The sequence below is a fragment of the Halichondria panicea genome, chromosome 10 (assembly GCF_963675165.1).
Source record: "Halichondria panicea chromosome 10, odHalPani1.1, whole genome shotgun sequence".
In the NCBI taxonomy this organism is placed as follows: Eukaryota; Metazoa; Porifera; class Demospongiae; order Suberitida; family Halichondriidae; genus Halichondria; species Halichondria panicea.
This window is the reverse complement of record NC_087386.1, coordinates 2767390-2790917: the sequence shown is the minus strand read 5'-3', so window position 1 is coordinate 2790917 and position 23528 is coordinate 2767390. Positions and strand designations below refer to the sequence as shown.

At 41.3% G+C, this 23528-nt stretch overlaps 5 protein-coding genes across 9 annotated transcripts; 2 read left to right on the top strand and 3 right to left on the bottom strand.

Annotated features, from left to right (window-relative positions):
- Positions 1-1769: 1769 nt before the first annotated feature.
- LOC135343407 (putative methyltransferase C9orf114) lies at positions 1770-8870 on the top strand. 3 transcript variants are annotated; one of them, XM_064540416.1, is made up of 10 exons: positions 1770-1930; positions 2025-2069; positions 4155-4242; positions 4407-4572; positions 6514-6641; positions 7018-7154; positions 7297-7369; positions 7477-7604; positions 8128-8204; positions 8544-8870. In XM_064540416.1, exons 2-10 carry the CDS (start codon positions 2040-2042, stop codon positions 8740-8742), a joined length of 1026 nt encoding a protein of 341 aa, XP_064396486.1. In that variant the 5' UTR covers positions 1770-1930; positions 2025-2039; the 3' UTR covers positions 8743-8870. The 3 variants fall into 3 exon arrangements, with proteins under 3 accessions (XP_064396486.1, XP_064396485.1, XP_064396487.1); XM_064540415.1 differs by having other exon boundaries at positions 2000-2069; XM_064540417.1 differs by lacking the exon at positions 2025-2069.
- Positions 8871-9679: 809 nt separating this feature from the next.
- Positions 9680-13503, bottom strand: LOC135342555 (histone-lysine N-methyltransferase PRDM9-like). Its single transcript, XM_064539295.1, has 5 exons — positions 12877-13503; positions 12204-12347; positions 11937-12022; positions 11101-11389; positions 9680-10673 (listed from the first exon to the last, which is right to left on the bottom strand). The coding sequence occupies exons 1-5, from the start codon at positions 13151-13153 to the stop codon at positions 9838-9840; spliced, it is 1632 nt and encodes a 543-aa protein (XP_064395365.1). The 5' UTR covers positions 13154-13503; the 3' UTR covers positions 9680-9837.
- A 143-nt stretch (positions 13504-13646) lies between these two features.
- Positions 13647-18077, bottom strand: LOC135342558 (transcription initiation factor IIB-like). Its single transcript, XM_064539300.1, has 8 exons — positions 17934-18077; positions 17462-17543; positions 16879-16989; positions 16586-16672; positions 16052-16291; positions 15326-15420; positions 14884-14960; positions 13647-14019 (listed from the first exon to the last, which is right to left on the bottom strand). Exons 1-8 carry the CDS (start codon positions 18065-18067, stop codon positions 13886-13888), a joined length of 960 nt encoding a protein of 319 aa, XP_064395370.1. The 5' UTR covers positions 18068-18077; the 3' UTR covers positions 13647-13885.
- Positions 18078-18106: 29 nt separating this feature from the next.
- On the top strand, positions 18107-22351 carry LOC135342556 (zinc finger CCCH-type with G patch domain-containing protein-like). 3 transcript variants are annotated; one of them, XM_064539298.1, is made up of 14 exons: positions 18107-18249; positions 18705-18804; positions 18956-19097; positions 19131-19185; positions 19301-19378; positions 19957-20114; positions 20311-20379; positions 20537-20619; positions 20962-21092; positions 21157-21200; positions 21387-21616; positions 21730-21815; positions 21867-21949; positions 22110-22351. In XM_064539298.1, the coding sequence occupies exons 1-14, from the start codon at positions 18190-18192 to the stop codon at positions 22246-22248; spliced, it is 1458 nt and encodes a 485-aa protein (XP_064395368.1). In that variant the 5' UTR covers positions 18107-18189; the 3' UTR covers positions 22249-22351. The 3 variants fall into 3 exon arrangements, with proteins under 3 accessions (XP_064395368.1, XP_064395367.1, XP_064395366.1); XM_064539297.1 differs by having other exon boundaries at positions 18956-19185; positions 20965-21092; XM_064539296.1 differs by having other exon boundaries at positions 18956-19185.
- On the bottom strand, positions 22171-23525 carry LOC135342561 (cation channel sperm-associated auxiliary subunit TMEM249-like). Its single transcript, XM_064539304.1, has 6 exons — positions 23244-23525; positions 23024-23127; positions 22781-22964; positions 22552-22643; positions 22381-22459; positions 22171-22313 (listed from the first exon to the last, which is right to left on the bottom strand). The coding sequence occupies exons 1-6, from the start codon at positions 23377-23379 to the stop codon at positions 22249-22251; spliced, it is 660 nt and encodes a 219-aa protein (XP_064395374.1). The 5' UTR covers positions 23380-23525; the 3' UTR covers positions 22171-22248.
- Between the last annotated feature and the right edge of the window lie 3 nt (positions 23526-23528).

Genomic DNA, 23528 nt, shown 5'->3' with positions numbered 1-23528 from the left:
GTCTTTACTCTGTTTCCAATTTTTTTGAGTTTAGCTTGAATTACTCTATGTCAACTTTTCTCTGTCCCTTCTGTGAAGTCAAAACAGCAAAGGACATTGCTTGACTTGGTTATTATGTATCTAAGTGCTACATAGAATGGCTTCATGCTATAGATAAGCTGTACTGTTCATAAACGTTTGCAGTATAGTCCTTCAAACTGCTTTAGTATACTTTTAGACACGCCACGGGCCTGTCCCTCCTACGACTTCATAGTAAAGGCTATTTCTTCTTGCATAGCATTTATTTGTCTAGTAATAGTGGCTGCATGGCTTAGTCGACTTTTTAGAGCTAAATTCTCTTTACTTTTTAGAAAAATCAACATTAAAAATGATCAATTTCACTGTTTCTATGTACAGCACATTGTAGAGCAGTCAAGACTGGTAATGAGCATGCTGACTATAAATATAATCCTTTGTAGTTTGAGCCACGCCCTATAACGCGGAATGCTTCACGCAAAAATTTCGTAAAAATTTCGTTTCCAATCCCCTTTCTTTTGTATCTCTGGTAAGACTAAGAGCTATTCCTTCTTGTATAGCATTTATTTGTTTAGTGATAGTGGCTGCGTGGCTTAGTCAACTTTTTAGAGCTAAATTCTCTTTACTTTCAACATTAAAAGTGATCAATTTCACCATTTCCAGGGGCGTTTCTAGAGATTGAAGCGGAATACGGACAAAGGGTCAGAGAAATCGAGCGGGGAGTCTTCACACCCTTAGTCCTCTCAACCTGGGGAGGAATGGGCAAAGAAGCAGCAACCTTCTACAAGAGGCTCGCTGATTTGTTATCCTCGAAAAGACAAAATCCGTACCCAGCAGTAATGGGATGGCTTAGATGCAGGCTATCCTTTGCATCGATCCGCTCTGCAATAATGTGCATTAGAGGAAGCCGCTCATCGTTGCACAGACCTGTCTACATGGACAATATCAACCTTGTATCTCAGGAGGGGCGAGTCCCCCCCCCTGAATACATAATTCCTCTATGAACTACTTATATTCGCTTTGTTTTTATTTTTGACTGCTACATAATTACTATCACTAAACTACTTCCTTCTTTTGTACAATGTAATTTTTTCTTAGCCCCGAGATGGAGAGCTTTCACGTCCAAAAAAAAAAAAAAAAAAAAAAGCAGGAGGGTGCTCAAGAATACAGAAAAAATGGGGCCACGCGCGATTTTACGCCCCCTCATTTATTGCGGCGCATCTTTCATACATCCAGCTCCTCCCCCATGCAGCCTTGCAGCAAAAAAGTACAGCACACTGCCCAAGAAAAGAGCAGCTCCTACTATTCTCCTCTAGAGCTTCTCTCTTCCATTCTATAGTTCTGTTACTATGTTACTAGATAAAGCATCTAGCTACAGTAATTTTTATGTTATTACATGTGTATCTTCTTGTAAATGACAATACAATGTATAATGTTGTAGTTTGTAGCCCAGAGCAATCTATAGTACCGGTACTATAGCTCATAGTTCTCTGCTAAATACACTCAAATGGGATCTCATAGCGTGATAATTATGAGTCAGTCATCTTGTAGGATCTCCATGCACTATTCTCCTGGGGTACATCCTAGCAAACTGGTCAATCACTGCAATGGGGATGTCCAGTCATTCTGGTGTTAGTCATTGCTTCTCAGTATCTCTCAGTGGAGCAAGAGGTGACTGGGAGAGTGCAGAGGATCTTGATCAGCTATTTAGCATTACATAACCATTGGAATGGCAATACTGATTGCGCATGCTCAATTGGGCGTGGTCGATCATGACTTGTCGTTGTATGATGAGATAGAGCTGCACGTATCTCTGGAGCTGCACAGTTAGCTAGCTAGCTACTGAGTGATATTTCATGGTTGTCTGGGAGGACAGGGGGGTGCTCAAGCCCCCAAAGCCCCAGCACCAGAGGAGGTTGGTCACGATTGTTAATTATATAAATTATGGTAATACCGTAACCGAGGCATAATAATTTTGGTTTAGGTCTTGTACGATCCTTACCAAACAGTTCCACGTGTGAGAAATGAAGAGAATTCGTGAAGCTACCAAAAGTGTAAGCTAGTTATATTATATCTAAAACATGGTCCCCATAATATAGAGTGTTTTATGGGGACCATGTTTTAGATCATGTTTTAGATATAATAATTCTTATGGGGACCATGTATTTTATAACACTGTATAGAGCTAGCCTCGAGACCAGCCGTTCATTATCTGAAAGAACGCCTGGTCAAGTTCCAATGTAGAACTCGTTTAGCTGAGTCAGCGAGTGGTTAGGCTTGAGTATAATTATAGTTTTGAACATGATTGCGGTAACTGCAAACAACAATACTATAGCTATATAGCTGCACGTTTATACTGGAAGCATCATAATGATATTCACGGGTAGCTATGATTGTTGCGGGCAATTACCGGTCCAAAAAATTCCTGGACCAATTAGACAAGTTCTACATTAGAACTTGACCAGGCGTTCTTTCAGACAACGAACGGCTGGTCTCGAGGCTAGTATAGAGCACTGGAGGGTATAAAATTATGTCATGAAAGATTTTTTCCGGGAGTGACCAAATATTTCGAAATACCGTATAGCGCAAAATTTTCGAGGCACTTATATTTCGTGGATTAGCCTCTAAAAGCTATTTCGTTGCACAATGTTCGCGGAATGACTGCTTACCGGAAGCCACGCCTTTAAATCTATGCATGCTATAGCAGGTAATTCAATTTTCGTGGACTTAATTTTCGTGTAGGATTCTAACCCACGAAATCCGCGAAAATTAAGCCCCTCGAAAATTTCGCGCTATACGGTATTTGGTCCCCCTAGACAAATTATTTCAGTCAGTATCGTGAAATTCAGTCCTCCTCTGAAATATATGGTCCTCACTGTAAAAAGAGTTACTTGAACAGTTTAAAAAGAAGAAATGCATAGCAAATAAAATAGAAGTTAGTACGAAGTAGTTAGTACGAAGTAGATGTCATAAGCTAGAACAATCAGGGCAAGCTAATAGCCTTCAAGATTCGCTGCTGTAAATAAACAGCAAAACATGCAATCGTTAGTCAGTGTAACACTAACGCAAGCCCCTCGAACATCTTGGCATCCTGAAAGTAGACTGGTCAGGACATCCAAAGACAGTACGTGGCCACATTTAGCGCTTGTCTTCCTCATTTTATGCTGCATGGGAATGGTAGATCTAGCATAATTATTGTTTAGACATTCGCATGTTTGTTACAGAGTCCCTTCCAGTAAAATCTCTCTGCTAGTCAGAGCCATGTCCGGCGTTGTATAAATGACAATATACCAGACGTTGTGGCAACTCTGAAGTGCTTTCCTTGTCCTTGTGAGAGAAATTTTTCACTATTGTAAATAGGTCTGCTGTACAACGAGTTAATACTGAGCAAGGCTATCTGTTTTGGGACTGTACTTAGACTTGATCTGCATGAAGATGTCCATAATAACTACAGACTCACTGCAATCGCTATCTGTCAATGGACTGGGGGGACCAAATATTACAGGCGATAGCTGAAATATTCGGTCCCCCCCGACCATGAGAATATTATGGCTTTCCTGAAATATTTTGGTCGGGGGGGGGCGAATATTTCATGGGACCAAATATTTTGTGACAAGTATTAGCAGACACTTAAGCTAACTTTTGAACTTTACTTCATGACATAGAGATCTTTTTGGGGAAGAAATGAGGCATCAAACATAACTTGTGCAACGGTAGCAAAAACATCGAGAGTCAGTGTTCTCCTTTGGAAATGAGCGGAGCCTGAAAAGTAGCAGTTCACAAGGCAATAAGCGGACAGTGACGACCATTTTTACAATGATTCTAATGTAAAACACCCTCTTTTTAAAGCTAACTTCCGGATTTTGGTTGTGTGCTGATAAGAACGCTTAGAGCGACTTCTAAAGGCTGAAAGATGACACGGCAGAGGCCACTGGCAACTAGTTCTAGATAAAACTCTCCACACAGAGATTAATGCTTTTTTTGCCTACTACTTTAGAAAACAAGCCTTTTTATAAGCACCAGAAAAAGTAATTACAATAACAGTAGGCACTTCTTTTAGGGCCGCAAAAATTATGCTGATGCTGACGTGGCGTTTAAATTATGGTGGCGCTGTAATTACATCAATCACGGTAATACAGGATGACTCTGGAAATAAATCTAGTAGTGAGCATCTGAAATCAAAGAAAATGAAAAAGTCCAAGACTGAAGAAGAAAAGCACGTGAAAGGTGTGTTAACGTTTTGCTTCTTGAACTCCTCGGTACGTGTTGATCAATAGACCATCATTACTTCTCGCTAGCATGTTCTGCGTGAATATTAATACCAATACCACAATTGCAACAAGTCTCTATAATAAGTCTCAGCTCAATAAAATCCTTCTAACCCTATACAGAGGTCACACTGACTCCACACACTGTAAGTATTGCTCTACCTGGCTCTATAGTAGACAATGCTCAGTCAGCAGAGCTCAAGACGTATCTGGTTGGACAGATAGCTCGAGCAGCTGTCGTATTTCAGGTGGACGAGATTGTGGTGTTTGACGAGCAGGGATCAGGAAGGTGCGTTAGAGAAGGTTAGGGGATCTTTGAATCCTCCGCTATTGATATTGATTAATATCTATGTCACTGCCCTCCACATTTGGATACCGTATTACTAGAATGTTTTGCGAGCATTAAACATTTGCGAACTTTGCGATTGGTTGATCAATTCGCAACAATAAAATTCGTAAAACCTAAATTATTACTAGTAAATACACACGATCCTTGCCATAACGCAATAGTTAGATCGCAAAGGGTCAAATTTTTTGCTGAGTTGGCTCATTCGCAAAGGTTTTTCACCCGCAAAATATTCTAGTGATACGGTATACTCTTCAGCCATTTTTTTCTGCTTTTCTGACTATATGGATCACCCATATATTAAGTATGCATACATGTGTAGAGTGTCCAAGTTTCAAAAGGAGCATATATTCCATCAGTGATGGCGCAGTTCTGTATTTATTACCCGAGGCGCGCGTGGGTGGCCACGGGTATAGCAGTCTGTTGGTTTGTTTGTCTGTTTGTTTGTCACAGGTATATCTACTCACCTGGATGCCACAGCACTGCGTTTACAGCATGGATAGCCTTCACAGAACAATATCTTGATTTAAATAGTGGCAGATTTTGATGTTAAAGCTTCTTTGTCGAGCAAAAGCTAAGAAGCTTGAATAAGCTTGTGACTAGGTCTGCTTACCTGGATGTTCTAGAACTGCGTTTACAGCATGAGTAGCCTCCACACAACAAGTTAGTACTTTTGATAGTGGCAGCTTTCGGTCCTTTGTCTAATAAAAGCGAGCAAAATGTAGCTTGAACAGAACTTGCACATGTGTTACTTATAACTGAAGTGATCCTGTACCAAGAACGATGGAACAGGGTCACTAAAGTAGAAAGCTGTATATACCAGGAACAATGGTCACTAAAGTAGAAGCTTGAATTATAGCTCCTGCTGCTGACTGGGATCCTACTCCATGCAGAACCTGGAGCCATACTTCTCTGAGACTCCAGGCTTCTTTACTGTGATCCTAATCCACAGTGCATATATCTATACTGTAGTGGCAGGGGCGTAGCTACCATTGTTTCCTGGTTGCCCAGAAACCCCCCCAGGAGCTGCTGAGAAAATTGGGCAGGGCTCCCTATAATTGAAATCATGCAGCCCTGCCCATCTTTTCACACGTGGCTGCAAATCAATAATCAGAGCAGCATCGTGAAGCGTTTCAATTTGGCTTTGTCTCAGCTAGTTAGTCTCAGCTAGCTAGCTACCTCAAACAAAGAAGACCAAGACTTAAGTTCTAGATCTAGTATCAATCCTGAATGCTCCAGTATTCTCAGACTCAGCTCTAAGCACAACTTTATTCAGGAAGTGTACAAGTTTAGAACAATCTCAGCCACATGAAACCTCTCAGGTAAATGACATTTAATTGTTGCTCAGCTAGACTAGCAATACACAATTGGCACCTGCATGCCTAGTATGTTACGTCTATAGCTAGCTAGCTTCTCACAAACATGTAAAAAAGTCATGAACAATAGTCAATAACAGTAGGTGTGCCCCAATCAAGAGGGTGTGGTACCGGAAGTGGGCGTGGTCACAAAAATTTCGCGGCGCTATCGCGCCGCTGATTTTTCTGCAGAAACCCCTGTCTCAAAAGTCTGGCTACGCCCCTGAGTGGTACTATTATAGTACCACTACCTGTTCTCAAATGTTTCAGCATGCCTCCAGTCTGGTTTAGTTTTATTGCTCCTGAGTTGCTGTGCAAGTCATACATGATAACAACATCACTATATGCACTGCATTATATTTCTGGTTTCTTTTTAATCATGACACCAGCCGAGGGTTTGCACTTTAGTGCTCTAGTTATGATTATAGTCCATCATTAAAGCTAAAGTTTATTTTTTCTTCCGTGCTAGTACGTGCACAATGTATGATATTCTGCTAAGCAGGCCATAATGTTATTTTGCTTGCTACAGGAAGGCCACACCTATCAGTCATCGTAGCGATGGTAACACGTTCCTTGCTCGTCTGTTGCAGTATTTAGAGACGCCTCAATACCTGAGGAAGCAGCTCTTCCCAATGCACCCAGACCTCAGACTAGCAGGTAAGTGAGAGGCTGGCCAGGGGGACTAGTAGCCCAATGCACCCAGACCTCAAACTAGCATGTAAGTGAGAGGCTGGCCAGGGAAACTATTCTAGTAGCCTTGGGAATACATACCTACATGTCACACTGTTGCTATAAGAAGTGGTAAACATCACTTGTGGTCTTGGAGCCTAAGGTTTCCTCTTGATTTGCACATACAAAACTGTTTCATTATTAAAAATATACATGTACGTGTATTTGCGATCTGTTTCCCTCTGCAGCGCCTAGTAAAATGAAACAATAGTTACAGATAGGCTTCCTTGTTACATGTACTGTATGTGTCTTTGTTTCATGCTATTAGTTTGAGCAACATTTTTGCTCCATTCATTCGTTCCAGGTTTGCTGAACCCACTGGATTGCCCTCACCACATGCGTCTAGATGACCACACCTCTTTTAGAGAGGGGGTGGTCTTGGATCGTCCAATCAAACAAGGAGCTAGGGGAGGATCGTACGTCGACTGTGGAATGAGAAAAGTGAGCACCTGCACACGCAACATCTCAATTGAAAGCTTGCTAATAGACTTCAAGTAAATTGCTTGAGATCAAGGTTGTATACTTATAGCTACATGTACAGCAATATACTATACCGTATCTTACTATCAATATGTACGCGCAGAATGTGCAGATTGACAAGCTACTGAAGCCTGGGGTTAGAGTTACAGTGAGAATACAGGAATCAACAAAACCGAGTAAGTTCGATTCTGGTGGAACCTCCAATGCCAACTGTACAGCCTAAAAGTCAAAGGCTTCTATAACGACAGAAAGATAACAAATTGTTGCATGTGCACACGTACAGGCTCCAAGCATCACAGAGGAGTGGCAGTCTCACCTTTGACCCCAGGACAAGAACTAGGGCTCTACTGGGGCTATAACGTCAGATTGGCCTCCAACTTCGGCTCTGTGTTCACCGAGTGCCCTTTTCAAGTGAGTGAATTCAGAAGGCACCAAATTATCAGGTCGCTGTAATATGTGTACGTAGGGTGGTCTCATTGTGTGGTACTGATTTTATGAGTTAGAGGATTGCAAAAATGTGTTACATGTACCTGCTTTGTGTGCTCGGATTATGTATCAGAATTCCACGGTGTAGATCGATGCGTGTACTAAGAAACTAGTATTACATTATGTATATTTCAGCTTGTTTCCTAGTGAACTCCAAGTATGTAATAGATATAGCATGAAACCGAGTGTATACAGGTACGACGGTGAAACCCTGAGGACGAGTTGCCTGTATATTGCATAAAACACATAATTATCACGACAACCCCTTACCAAACCGTGCCTCGAGGCTACGCGACCGTGTAATTTAACGCGGAAGGGACTGTATGACTTTTATTACACGCTTGACGACTGTTAGTAGTTTGTGTACAGTCGACCCTACTCTTACATGCTTGTATTGCTTGTACGTTCATATAATTATGCTCCTGGGCGTATCTTCAATTTTACATAGGGTGGCTACGACGTCACAATAGGCACCTCAGAGCGTGGAGACAGTGTGGACGCTCTAGCAGCATTGCCAGGCTTCAGGTGAGCTACAATACTTGCTTTGTTTGTTTGTGTATGTATGAGGCAGTTAAAAACGACCCTACATGAGAATAATTTTAACGGCCAACTCTGAAAAAAGGCCATATCCCAAAACAACCACGTAACAAAGGTCACCTCTGACCGTTATTCACTCTAGTGACATTATGTGCGCGTGCATGCACAAAATAAACAAATTAATTTTATGGTACTACGTAGGCGAAACACATGTCCAAGTTTCACGGAATTAGACATTCGCATTAATTAGAATAGGTGCGCGTCAGTATTATTACTTAGCAGCGCATTGTGTCGACACGTTTGATCAAATGTTTCCTGCCCGTCCAGGCACCTGCTGATTGTGTTTGGTGGTGTGAAAGGTCTTGAGTATTCTCTGGAGTGTGACAGTAGTCTTGAGGAGGAGGAAGTGAGTGGTCTCTTCCACCATTACCTCAACACATGCCCCTCTCAGGGAAGTAGAACTATTCGAACTGAAGAAGCTGTCCTCATATCACTAGCTTCACTAAGACCTCTCATTAAGAGGTGATTATGTTTATAATGCCTCGTTTGTACTTCCCTTCAGCACATACGCACCCTATCAATATTATTGTTGGCAAACCTTTTTGTCTTACGTGTACATACATGCACAAGAGAAATTGTTGTGTACAATGAAAATTAATGTGTTTATAATTATAGCGGTCACCCATGGGCAGTGGCTATAATAGTGTGAGCTTAACACTGGTTAATGGTGAAGTAGTTATGATGTGCTGTGGAGGCTAGTTGACCTAGTTGGCTTTATCATAAGCATTAGGGTGACTACAATAGACGGGCTTTAATGTATTGAGAACGTTCATATTATAATGCACATGCGATGTATGTCACATGCATGTTAATTGCTTTTGTAGATAATAAGTCACTCTCGCCACATGCGTTGTAGTTCTGTATGGTAAAGGTATTCAGAGTATTTGATCACATGGTTGGGACTGAGTGAGATACACTGTTTGAGCCTTGTACTAGATTCCTCCAACCCATGTGTTCTTTTCAGGTCAGTATGTTTGCCTATTAACTACAGCATAGTCCTTTGAATTTTTCTCCGTCCTCAACACTTGATCATTAACGTGTTAATTGACGTTATTAAACAATCCATGAGGCACTTACATCAACTTTTTTGAAACTGAATTACTCTACATGGATCGGGGGAGGGGACTTGGCATCACACTTGTATTTTGTCTTGGATACCAAGGCCCTCTATCGTTCTGTGTAGTCTTTGTATGGCCTAGAAAAATAACAACGAACAATGGGCTAACTTGCTAACTCTTTATGCCCTATTTTGGTTCTAGCAACGAATTTGCTCTAATCATTGTAACAATACAATTACAGTGGGTGTCCTGTCTTCAGGTAGGCACATCTAGCCACTGTATTGCATTGGGTGCCATGATACGAATACAGATTGTTTTGGCTGACACTGCTAGCAAGTCTGGGACTGTTGTTTTGTACACATCTTAGAAACAATGTCATGGCAATAACAGAAATCGTGAATGCTGATATAGTTATTGTGAATGATAAATGGTAACATGTGAATTGTGTTATTAACGATAAATGAACCTGTTTAAAAAAAAAAAACGAACAACAGACACGACAGTTATTCGAACCTAGCTCCTCCCACATGAGTTTTGAGATGGGAGCGGAGACCAGCTGATTGTGTGAAGGCTCGTCCGCATACCCCACACTTGTACGGTTTCTCTCCAGTGTGTAATCTTTCGTGGCTCCTCAAAGTGCTTGCCTGACAAAATGTTCGGGAGCAAAACTTGCACTTGTATGGTCTCTCCCCCGTGTGGATCCTAGCATGTGCCCGTAAGCTCCCTTGTGAGTTGAAGTGTCTCTCGCATCTTGTACATCGCCATCGACCACTATCCTCGCTCCGAGTGAACATCCCATAGAGCAGCTGGTTCTTTGAACTGCCACAAGCCCTCCATGTGTCACTGCTACTCTCTCCTGTGTTTTCACCGGGTTTAGTAATGCCTGGACTACGAGAACGGGACCTTTGCTTTCCCGGCCATGTTTGAGCGTTTAGTCGCCTTGGAGACAGCTGAGGGCTGTACGAGTTGTCTCTTACACCTATGTATCCATATTGGGGTGGTGCAATTGGAGCCTGTATGTATGTGTACGTTGTTAACTGTGGTGTGGGTCTGATCGGAATTGTAGGTGGCTTTTGAATGAATAAAGCATCATCTGGGACTACGCTCATGAGTGGTCTGAGAAGAGGCGGTTTGGGGGTGTCAAGTTCCTCCTCAGGGGAGCTGTCTCGAGGGATTTTAACGGTTTGCATACCCACCGAGTCCGTTTCTTGATCACCTGAGAACACACCACTGTCGTCTGTACATGTGCTGCCAGCGTTAGTGTCAGTTTGAGTATGCTGGATAGTTAACTCAACCGTGTTTGACTCAGTTTCTTCTCCATTAAGAGTTGAATGAGAGTCTGTGGGATGTGCATGTGAGAAGGAATTGAGCTTATTAAATGTGTTTGTGTGTGTAGGACTATATATAATCACAGTTGTATTCAGAAAACTGCACATTGTTATCTTGTAAGCTGCAATCAAATTATAATTTTATAGGGTAGATAATTGAGCATAGGGAATGACCTGGTTATGTTGTTTTTCTGTTTAGGACAAGTTTATTTTTAATGAGTGCATTTAATTTCTAATTTGAGTATTAGTGTAAGAAAACTAAACGAGGTATCTTTTCATACGTCAGTAATTGCTACAATAATCAAGAGAGGGTAAATATTGTATTTTCAACAGTGGGTTGCCATTTGGAAAGGTTTTCTTTTTTGAGAACACTTAGGGAAAATAAACGTGAACTTAATTAAACATGGGGGAAACTAATGAAACACTATTTGCACCCACCAAAATTTGTAGCGATTTTGTCACTGGAATCAATCTCGTTCTTTAGTGCTATCGGTAGGCCAAAATAGAGCCGAACTTGCTCATTGTCGTACCAAACCAGCAACTCTTGGCCATAATCAATGTGTTTGATTGCAATGTAATACAATTGTACTCCTCTTGAAGTAAATTTCTGAGTCAGTTTCAAGTTTTGTTCTTCTCTAGAGCGTGCACACTGTATCATCGACATCCAGTTGCCATACTTGGGGTCACTCCCATCTATAAACGAGCTCACACCAGCCTGATCGTGCACCTGTACATGTGTGTATGATTGTGTAGGAGAGTAAACTAACATCAAATGATTACGATTTCTTGCAAACGTAGAACAATGAGACAGGAAAAGTAACTGTTACAATTGGGAAAGGCCTATTTTCAGCGGTGCCTCTGCAATTATAAACAGTGTTTCCTTACAGAAACACGGAAACTGGGGTGCCAATGGAAGAAACAAGACATAGTGGTTTCAAATAATGTGTACCCATTTCTTTGTGTGAGTTACTTAAGATTGGTGCTACTTGAGGATAGTGAAAGTGCAGCTAGCTAGACAGCACTGTGTACCAACTGTGGCTGTTGGTACTACCAGAGTTTGTTCATTTTTAAAACCGATTCCTAGATAAGTAAGCAAAGGAAATCATTCTGTGAATTTATAATTGTTCTGTATCTGTGATATACATATCAGTGATACACATTTTCCTATAAAGTCTATAACAAAATAGATGCTGTTTCGTACACAGTCTATATATTCTTGTAATTATAATTATTCACAGCAGATAAGTTGCAATGCAGTATGGACGTAAACATACCTCCCAAAGATATTCATTGTGTTCGCCTTTGTTTAGGATATCATCAGCGACGAGCTGCTTGCCAGAGTAGGGACCAAGAACAGTATCTATATAATTATTGCAAAAAATACTTGACCGTTTGCATACAGAGAGGCTCACAGAGAAGGCACAGACAGGCTATTATAATACTATATAGTGTCATACATGAAAGAATGTTCATTTAGCTACAAGGTTGGAACAAACTGGTGTGCATTGAGGCATGCATACCTTTAGGCAAAAAAAAAATACCTTTGGGCAATGGTTGTCTGGCTGTTACACCGATCTGGTCCAGGGCTACTGTGGAGTAGTTAAAATGAAGGATGGAGGGAATGTTGCAATAGAGTTGTTTCACTTCACTGAGACGTCTCTTCAGTGATTCAGTCCTCAAGTGATCTGCATATGAATACACGAGACGGTGCATGATACAATAATTATACGATTCTGTTGCACTTTGACTGCATGAATACTTATAGCAGCAAACATTAATCAACAGTCCGTTTCAGAATTGCATAAAGAGTTCCTTTCCATTATAAATTTGCTCATTCTCAATAAGGAAGCAAAAACAATGACCTGGTAAACAACACATATGAACTCACTGGAGGTTTGTACAATCCTTTCCTTTCCTCTTTAACACAAAACATGCATGCACACTGATTACGCATTCTTAAAAATTTTTATCGAAAGTCACATCACATGCAGCTACAACTTATATAGTTTTTAGAGGAACGTTATATCCAACCGTATCAGCTTATATACATATATATGAAAGGTGGCTTTTGCTGCACCATTCTGACATAATTATTATATGCATGCATACATCACTCTTCCTTGCAGCATTACATTTTAGCATAGATTGAAGAGTTCAATCTATGATTTAGTGAAGCATTGCTGCATGCAGTCAACTTGGTATATCTGAACATACCATGCCTTGGTAGTATCTTTCCAAAGAGATAGAACACCAGCAGTTCCCTTGCAAACTGAGGTTCTGCAGTCTCATTCACATGCAGTATGTCCCCTCTCTCTGCATTGCTAACAGCAGCAACAACTGCAGGACTCTCCTCAGGCTCACTGTCAGAGTCAGACTGGTCACTCAGATCATGGGTAGACACATCTATGGGCTGCTCTACAACTTGCTCCACATACACAGGGGCTCTGTGAGGTAGCTGGTAGCTATACAAACATTGGACCATAGAAGACATTGCATTCCTTTGGTTTTGAGCTGGTGAGAATTTACACTTGCTTGAGTTAGATTCTATATACAGGTCTATACAACACTGCCCTTACTGCAAAATTTAAGCTGGTTGGAAATGTACTAGATCTATATATAAAAATCTAACAGTTTGTGATGTCATTGGCAATTTAATAGTCACAACATGCAGACCACTTATTTAATGCACAATTTGAGAATACTAGGAAGTTAACATTCAATTTCATACCAGTTTCATAAGAAAGAACAGCCATTAACATATTCATACACGCTGGACTGCTAGCAATCAGCAACCAAGAACACAACACAAATAGCTGTGCTTAATAACAAACACTGAGAAGAATCTAAAAACCAACCTAGATTACATGAGTCTCTGAGAATTTAATTTGACAACCTGAAAATGATATTTATAGGTAAGTGGATACCAGGAACAACCTAATCAGTGGATGGTAGACTGTTCTGGTCACAACTATAAATGGCTATAACAAGTAAATCAAAACATCGATGCTCGTGGGAATGCTCAAAATCTGAGCAGATTGCATAGAAAAAAGTGGGATTAAATACAATGTTATGACATACGCTCATGAACATGATTGTAATTATGTAAAAGGTTCACCTAAAAAAAGCGATTACCTAGTTGGGTAAATGAATGTCAGCCTAGATAGCGTTGTTTAATAGTACTAAGTGCTGAGTTATTATTAGGCTTCCTAGACATGTGACAATATTAGTGTTTCGGCAGTTGATCCAGTGGAGTTGTAAAAGCGAAGCCTTCAGGGAACAGTTTATCTCTGGCTGGGTAGAGAAGTCGGTAGGATTGTCGGATGGTGGAATCAGCCACGCCCACTACGTCCCCCACTTCTGTACAAACAAACAACCCACACAATAAAACAGTGCAGCAATTATTATTTTCAATCACTAACAACTAACTTACACGTACGCAATTTGAACAATTTGTACCCTAACCCTAACCCTTATATTATAGGTTAACAAAAAGTACATAGATTGTATTTTCTCGTCTACCCACGCCATAACAATTGTCCACCAGCACCTGATGCGGAAATGGCATGTTATGTTGACCGCCATGGAATGACCCCATTAGTACAAGACATTATGAGAGTATGCTAATTGATCTCTTTCATGCAATATTCCAATTTGTTATGTACAGACATTGTACGTAATGTACAATGGAACAGGAACTCTTCTTAATGGGCGCCCATGCAGAAAAGTATATACCGCACAGCGATAAATTTTTGTGAAGTGCAAAAATTTCGCGTTTTTCGAGGGTCAGGCAGACGCGAAAATTAAAACTGGGATAAACTCCCACGCACCAGTATTTCACATGCAAAGCTATTGGTGGGTGTGGTTTCCTGGCATAGAAACGCAAATATTAGAACCCACGAAATTTCTGCTGAGGGCTCTGGAGCCAAATAGTGAAAATTTGCACCCGCGAAAATTTCCCGCTATACGGTACTGCAATAAAAAGGCCAGTTACCAAAATTAATGAAAAAATTGTATTCATCAACAAAGCTGTGTATCTAAGTTGAGCCATAATTCTAAGAGGTTTGGAAGAGTCGAAACACATCAAACACAAAACACCCTCAACAATGGCCACCTGCTGTGTCAGTTATAATTATCAGTATAAAGAGTTGCGTACAATTTAATGATGCAATGTAACTGTAACTGTAACTCTAAAAACAATCATGGTTATGGCTTGAAACTAACCTTTCTGTGTTTTCTTTTGTGCCGAAGCCTGAGAAGCCATATATATAGCAGCGGCAGCAACAGAAAGATACACTCGCCTACAAGTGGAATTTAGGCATTCATTTCAGTGATTAGTATACGGGGAAAAGAATTTAGAAACCTAGAAAACATGTACGAGTACGGAAATGATTTTCGCATGAGTCATATTCAGTACGTCTGGCAGTCGCGTGTGTACGATTAAGGGCAAGATTATAGGGTGGGCTTTAACTCACTTTTGTTTATTATTGTAATGGTGGTCACAGTTTGTTGTTATTCCATGTAACAGTTACATTTATGGCATATTTAACAAATCTTATAGTTAGTATTATTATTTTTACAGCTACCTTTAGTTTCACTTCCAGGTATTATGTACAACATCCACCATAAGCTAACAAAATAAATGAAAACAAAATTGAGGACTCACCCAGGAGCTAGATCCAAGCTGACAGCTTTCTCCGCAATGTGACTAGCAGCCTTCTGTACGGGCATGGGCAGCTGGAGGTTGGTACAGTAGCGAGACTGTTTGGGGGGGGGGGGTTAGAGTTAGAGTTAGGAAAGAGGCGGTTATGACTCTACATAATAGTTAGACACTGTTTACTACATGATTTAGAAGCCCAAAGGGCTGGTTGTAGTATCCCGAACGCAGTGAGGGTTCTACTAGCCCTGAGGATTTCTAAATCATGTGGAAACTTCCTAAACATTGTCTAAGCATTTTAGATCATAGCAACCATGAGTATTTAGCCAATCAGATTTGAATATTCTTATCGCTACATGATTTTCTAAGTGAAGTACTCTAAATAAGTACATGATTTTATAAGTTGGATAGAACACTTCCTTTAGCCAATCAAATTGCAGTGTTTATGGCAAACATGATCTAAGTGCATATAGTACAGTTATATAGTACAGTTATAATTACATGTAGGAACACTAAATTGTGTGTTGTACAGTTATGATTACCACATTTACATTTCTCCCATGTTAGGTGTCATATTCTAAGATATCAGGTACCAGGAAAAAGCAACTATTCAGCCCTTAACACTACCTTCCCCTTTCTACTACAGTATCAATACCAGGCTACAGTAAGGAGAAACCGCTCAGCAGGGTTAATACGACCTGTTTTTGCTGATACATATGATTATAACAAACACACCATGAAGTCAGTAGTGGAGACAGGTGTGACTGTAGTCTTGATAACCTGTTGGATGATCTTGAAACATCGGCCAATCTCTTTCTTGGGATGTTTAGAGACGGAACAGATTTCCTTGAAGGAGCGCGGCACGTCCTCCTGCCTGCAGGCTATGAAGAGACAGGCAGCTGCTATGGCATCGTTGGCACGCCCCTTCAACCTCTTCTCATTGTAGACTTGCTTGAAGAGAGTCTTGCATCTATCCTAAGGAAAGAGGAAGCAATTGTCTCATACCACCATGGGGAAACATTTCTCGTGCCCGTGCTCTAATAGGCACTACTGTAGGAGTGGTGTGTAAGTTTGAAGCGTTTACACGATTGTACATATGCACACATACGTATACGCACAGTAGAAATCACTTGATGCGTAGAATTTTAACTATAAATTGATACCGTGTGTGACCTTAAAATAACTGAATCTATCTTCAAACATGACCTAATTAAAGACTGATCAAATGGTTGGAAGACGATCACTAGCTTCCATCATGACTGAAAATACCTCTATGCTTCTGGTGAGGTTGAGTTTGGCCACCATGTTCTTGATGTCCCCAGAGGCAGTGGTTAGACTTCGATCAGCTGCGCTCATCTGTGCAACCAAACAACAAATAACAACCACCGACTAAAACTGAAAACAACATCATCCTTCATCAGCTCAAGCTGTAGAAGTTTTCAATGTTTTGTTTTATATCAATAAACAAGGTACTACCTACTAATGGCAATTTTTAGTTATTTTTATAACCTTTGAGAAATTAGGCAGGACGAGTTAACAGGTGAGTGCTAGCTATCACTTACCCCGCCTCCCTTCTGCCAGTTCTTGAAACTGGTGCCAGTTGTCTCTGAGCCTGGCTTTGAGGTGATGGTGCCAATGTATGTCGTCAAGTTACCACTCTCCAGAAATGAGTCCTGAAATTGAAAGTGAATTCTAATTGTGCTTCTTCCACAAGTATAGTTTTGCGGAGGAAATTGAAGAAGCAATTGCAACTAACGTTTGGATATGGGCACTGTGTATTACATACACTAAACGCACTGGTTTACAATTTTATTTATTTATTAAACAAAGCAGCAGAAGGTAAACAGAAAATTGCCCGAATAGAAGCTAATACAAATCTGTTACCTACTAAGACAGACAAAAACAAAACATGTACAACAGAACATGTATAATTAAACTATACACTTAATTAACCTTCAGTAGCTAATTTTAAAGAATTCAAGTGATACACCATCTGTGTCAAAACCTAATTGATTCCGGGCTGAAGATTAATACACTAAACTTGAGACTTCATTACAACTACGTGTGTGTAGCAATTTTACTGTTTTACTGCTGATAGAGTTTCCGGGAAGAACGAAGATTTGAAAGTGTTAGATTACAACTGACCTCTGTTCCTCCAACACGAGACCTGTCAGTGGAGGACTTGTCATTACTGAATGTTCTCCATTCTGAGCCAACGTCTATCACTCTAGGCCAAACAACAAACACACAATACTAAAGGTAATACAATGTAGACAATACAACCACAGAGAATTGGAAATGGCCACTGAGACACTTCTAAGGTATCTAGAGGGGGCATCACAGGAAACTCTATCTCCAACGTCAAGATATCGTATAGAACATAACCATGGCAAAGTGAACCAGATCATGGACGTCTGATTAATTAATAGCTTCATACACTAGGCTCGGACTATCATATTGAAACAGCCACATCCTCAATGGCCGATGATCACACCAGGACTCAGCTCAGCCATTATAACCCATCACCCATACAAGAAATAACTAGATGTAGATGTTACAATCTTGCAACCTGGTATTATTTCTAAAATTAATATCAACAATCCTATAAATAATGTACCTGTCACCCACAACCAAGCCACACTCTGGGCAGATCATGTCTCCTGCCGAGTGGTCCTCTATGAGCTGTCCCTCGGGGTGGTAGGGACAGTGGACTGAGGTGCCCAAAGCTCTACTGGGGCCAGCTTCAGCCATGTGTCAGCAAGTCAGCATATAAAATTGTGAGACTCGAGACAATGACCGGATAAGTTGTGAGAGATGCAGTGGGGGTTCCCCTTGCTGTCAATGCCAATCCAGATTCCGAGGGCTAGGGTACAATGGAGCTACAGAGTCAAGAAGCGGAGTTGGAATCACAGATTGACACATACAAATCTCAGGTTTAACAACATCATCATAACATGACCCTTTCTCGCTTTTTGTACGATGGCTTTGCCACAATGTCAGTGCGTACGTACGTGCATAGCCTCTATTGGTACGTGTGGTCAGGTTTTATACGTAATTATTTATATGCACCTATCAATGTGTCGCCCCACTACCCCCCCCCCCCCTGGGATGGGTCGGGCTAACATGGGGGATTTGACCATACCCGGTACCCCAGATCAAATTCCCCCTACCGGGTAGGGGAGGATTTTTTGTTCAAATCCCCCCAGTCAACACGGGGGGTTTTGAGCTCCAAGCTATTTGCACACAGTCTTTACTACGCAAGGCCAGAGGCCAGGTCAAATCCCCCAGTATGGGGCCAACATTTCAAGTCAAATTCCCCTGTATGTCCTGGGCCATGGGGGGGGGGGGGGGGGGCAACACATTGATAGACATTAATTGTCCGTTGTAGATGTTGCTGGTGGAACAGCAAATGACCCGAGATGGAGTGGACACTGACAGTATGTTAGAGCTCTGCAAGGATCTCAAGCAGCTCATCGAGCTAACCGAAGGTGCATCCTTTTTCTATAGTCGAACACTACAAACCCCATATGTATGCTACTCTAACTGTACAATAGATGGTGTGTGCTTGCTCGCACATTCTAAACCAGCTAGTGGAGTGCTATTGACAAATGTGCAATTAATCTCTCCACACCTTCACAGAGAGTTTATTGGAAGTGAAGAAGCAGAAATTACTGTTAATGCTCCACAGTGACTCAGGTAACCCCTCCTCTCAACCAGCCCCTGCTCAGCAGGACGTACAGTCAGGGGAGGGGAGTGGTCAGAGGGACGTACAGTCAGGGGAGGGGAGTGGTCAGAGGGACGTACAGTCAGAGGACGTTATTGCAGAGGAAGAGCTACATGGGATGAAGTGCAGAGCTCCTGTGAGGGAGGTGTGTAGAACATGTTACTATCACTTACTGCTCTAGTAAATATTGAAGCAAGTTTAGCACGCCTCTGTAAGCCTTGGATTTGTCGCTGCATTTACCAATAACATGTATGTCATAGTCATGGGGTGCTGTGAGCTACCACAATGCCATGATAATGTGCAAGGAGTCCAGTGATGGAGAAACTGGTGACTTTGAGGTAGGTGGTACATTTAACTACGCGCAGTTGCTATTGGGAAACAGTAGTCCAGATATAGTCAGTAGTTGAGTAGTTGGGCAGAGCCAAACCCTGGGCGCTTGTAGGGTTGGGAACCACTGTAATATCAGGGTTCATTCCACGAGTAGAGTGTAGCTAAGCATGAATATGATTACTCCTGATAGAATACCGTATTACTAGCGAGTGAAATACCTTTGCGAATGAGCCAAATCAGCAGAAAATGTGACCATTTGCGATCTAACTATTGTGTTCTGGAAAGGATCATGTGTATTTACTAGTAATAATTTAGGTTTTGCGGATTTAATTGTTGCAAATTGATCAACCCTCGCAAAGTTCGCAAATGTTTGATGGTCGCAAAACATTCTAGTAATACGGTTATAACATTACTGCCTAAACGTTTTTACGCTGCTGAGTACATAAGCTCACGTGATCTAGTTCATATCCCTCTTCTCTTTAATCCTGCCACTACTAACTAAAAACCGCCTCCTAGTTAGTACAGCTCATAATACCATTATTTTGGCACTATTCACCTCTCATATCTATTATACACATACCTGTAGGTTCGAGTTCTCTTCACACAGCCGCTGTATGCAGCCATGAAGCCCTGCCCATTCTTCTTAGAGGGCAGCTGTAAGTTTACAGAGGAGACATGCAAGTTCTCTCACGGTCATACAGTGCTACTCTCTGAGCTACAACCCTACCAAGAGCCAGCATTTGAGTAAGCTAGCTACGTTGTCAAAGCTTTGATTTGTATACTTTATTGCCTCAAGAGTTTGTCTGATCTATGTAGAATACTGAATAAGGATTTGTGTTGATACCAGTCAACTAGCATTGTATAGTACTGTCATGTATAGCTACTGTCAGCAATGGTGTCAATGCAAATTCATGTATTAACAATAAATATTGTCCTGCAGACTGGCTCGAGTTGGAGGGAATTGCCTTGGCAAGCACACTGATGACCTCTGGTACCCTGCCATAATAAGGTACACTGCTGCTGATACATTAGCCTCAGGCTCAGTCAATCTCTAGCTGCTACCCTAATCATAATCAACTTATGAGTTCTCAAAGTCATATTATGTATAGAGCTGATGTTATTGTCTTGCCGACTAATGGTGGTTAATCCCTCCACCTCCTCTGCAGCTCACTGGGAGAGACGGTGGAGGTACATTTCAACACACTCAATGTTACTGCTCAACTGGAGTTGGATCATGTGATGCCACAAGGTATACATACGGTTGCCATAACTGCTTTAAGGGTAAGGATAAGTTTTCCTATTCCGTTTTTATCTGCCAAACCACACCCAAAACGTCATATCTGGACGTAATAAAAGTATAAAATTACAATTGAATACCTAATTTGGGGTAGCCAGTACTGGCCAGTATACAGAATAGCGAGTGGCCGCATTTCAGGGTGAGTAAAAACATCTAGCTAGCATCCGTGCCAAAAGAAATGGCCGGTATGTCGAGGTGGCCGTACTTCAGAGAGCCGGAATAGCAAGAGTCTACTACATGTGTGTTATTATCCTATGTAATGTATGGTTTATGAATAAGTTAACCTGCATTTAGAAGATTCACCTGATGAGAGTGATGTGTCTGGTGCATCCAGTGATGATGAGGAAGGAGTGAGGGTCTTGGAGGGGTGGCCCCTCTCGTTAGCTGCTAATGGACCACTGGGAGACTGGGAGAAATATACCAAGGTACGCATGGTTGTGGCTTGGCCGATGGTGTCTGTGACTGACTGTGTCTTATCTTACTCAACAGGGAGTGGGCTCTAAGCTACTCAAGAAGATGGGATATATTCATGGGTATGTTTGTATCCACGTGTCTGGTCATGGTTTATGGTCCCTTCCAAGATGTCAAATCTAGAGTCTCGTATACCCTTGTAATTGTTTGTGTATGTTGTAATCCGACAACAACAAAAGCACACGAGAGCTCAAAGGCTGAAAATTGGGCCTACGCATAATTAATTGTTGTCTCATTCACCCATGCAGACAAGGACTTGGGAAGGGTGGCCAGGGACGAGTGGCTCCAGTAGAGATCATCATCCTGCCGTCTGGCAAGTCATTGGACGCCTGTGCAGAGATACGTGAGAAGAAGCAGGCCGAGTCAGGGAAGAGAAGGAAGAGGACCAAAGGAGTTAAACACACAGCTAAAGATGAGGGGCAGGTTGAAGAGTCTGCAGATATGTTTCAGTTTCTTAACACCAGGATATTCAAGAAAAGTAGGTCCAATTCGAAACTCACATTATTAACAACCTCGCATATTAATTTTTAAGATGATTGCAATGTATCTAGTTGTTGTGCACTCACTGATGCTACTCGTGTGTGCTCGCAGAAAAGGCACCCAGTCAACTGCAGATGGCTAAAGAGAAGTATGGAGCATCAAGCACAAAGAAGGACAATGACAACGTTAATGTCAAGGTGAGCGTCAAGTGTTTAGGTGTGCACCTGGACATCATTATATCTGTTTAGCTGTTTAAAGTGCAAGAAGACATCAATTTGATGAAGAAACGAAAGCACTCACTGAGGGAGTCACTGTCGAGACACAAAGGAAAGTAAGTAACAACACCTTGATACAGAAATATGGCTGGTCATATGCACTAGTGTGTACGACAAATGCTTACAGTTACGCTTTTTGCTCCGCTGTACATGCTATTTCAACCATAGATGTACACTATATACATACATGCAGTTTAAATGTGAACGTTATTACAGAAATAAGACGATGGAAACACAAGTACTTGAGAAGCTCACACAAACAGACAGAGAGATAGCTCAACTGATCAGAGAGGAACAGACTTTACTCAAGAGAATATCCTCAAAGTCAGAACATAAGAAACTGTCAGTGTTCTAGTTACTCTTCATGTCTAACCATCGTGTCTGTTTTTTCCGTTCTTGGGTGTTTATGGCGAATTATATCTGGGTTATATGTCAAAGTCATATTTTAAATTGTCACATACGTAGCTAAAGTGTATTTGGAGGATACGATGTTTTGACAGGTCATGGATGTCAAAATAGTTGATCCCCAAGCAGGTGGCCAAGTCATGTCCCAGCTGCCGCAATTTCTAAAAATTGGGGGAAAAACAAACAGACGATTGAAAGTTGAAAATGGGCCAAGGGATTGATCAAGGTAATGTTTCGAATGCCTATGTACTACCTTTCTGTTAGAAGTTTCTCTGCATAGCTCTATTGTTTCTGGTAGTCCCCATCCATTTACAATCAGGTAGTACTGTGTATTTTTGGTCCCACCTAATTATGTGGATAGCGTTAACTTTGTGTACATTTTAGGCATACATACATGTACGTACACATTCATTAGCCCGTAACTTCTTTTCAATATCGAATGTACGTATGTGAACTGTGAACCTTATGATGAATCGCTGTACCTGGTTTCTTGCTCATGAGTCTAACGTAGATATTGTGGCAATGTTGTGTGACAATCAGCACCTCCCCCCTGTACACACTGTACTGCTTCATGACTGGGTCCAACACTAGTGTGTGTATACTGTAGTACTCCACAGACATGTATCCACCGATACCTAGGGAGGCTACAGCAAATATCAAGTATTCCTGCAACAACAAAAATCATTAACCACATGTATTGATTTTTTGTCGTACGTGTGCCTTACATTTTCTCCTCCTAAAGAGGACCAGAGGATTATGAACAGGACACTTGCTAGAGTTAGCAAAAGAAAAATGTAGAACCAGATGCGCCTCTTTGAGTACACAAACACTGTGAGTGGGTGAAGAGGGTTTAATAGATACATCATGCATGTACACTGCAGTGCAGAACATTATTTTTTGTAGCTAAAAATGCAGCCTTAATAGTCTAGTGGTGTAAATACGTACCTGTACTCTGGTCTGGGTCTCGATTCTCTTCTCCAGTGTACACCTCCTGGAAGGGGTGGTAGGGGTTGGCTCTGAGCTCCTTCTCTAGAGTTTTCTCTGCATCGTGAAACACTGTCCACTTGCTGAAAACTCCCATAGCCCTTAGCTATTTAGTTTACTTTGCTGTCTAACTAGCTGCAGCTACTCCATTGAGTGTTGCATGCTTTGCAGTGGCAGAACCACTTTTTTTTATATAAAAAGATTTATTTGTTGGCACAGCTGCGCAGCACCTGTAGCTAATTATGA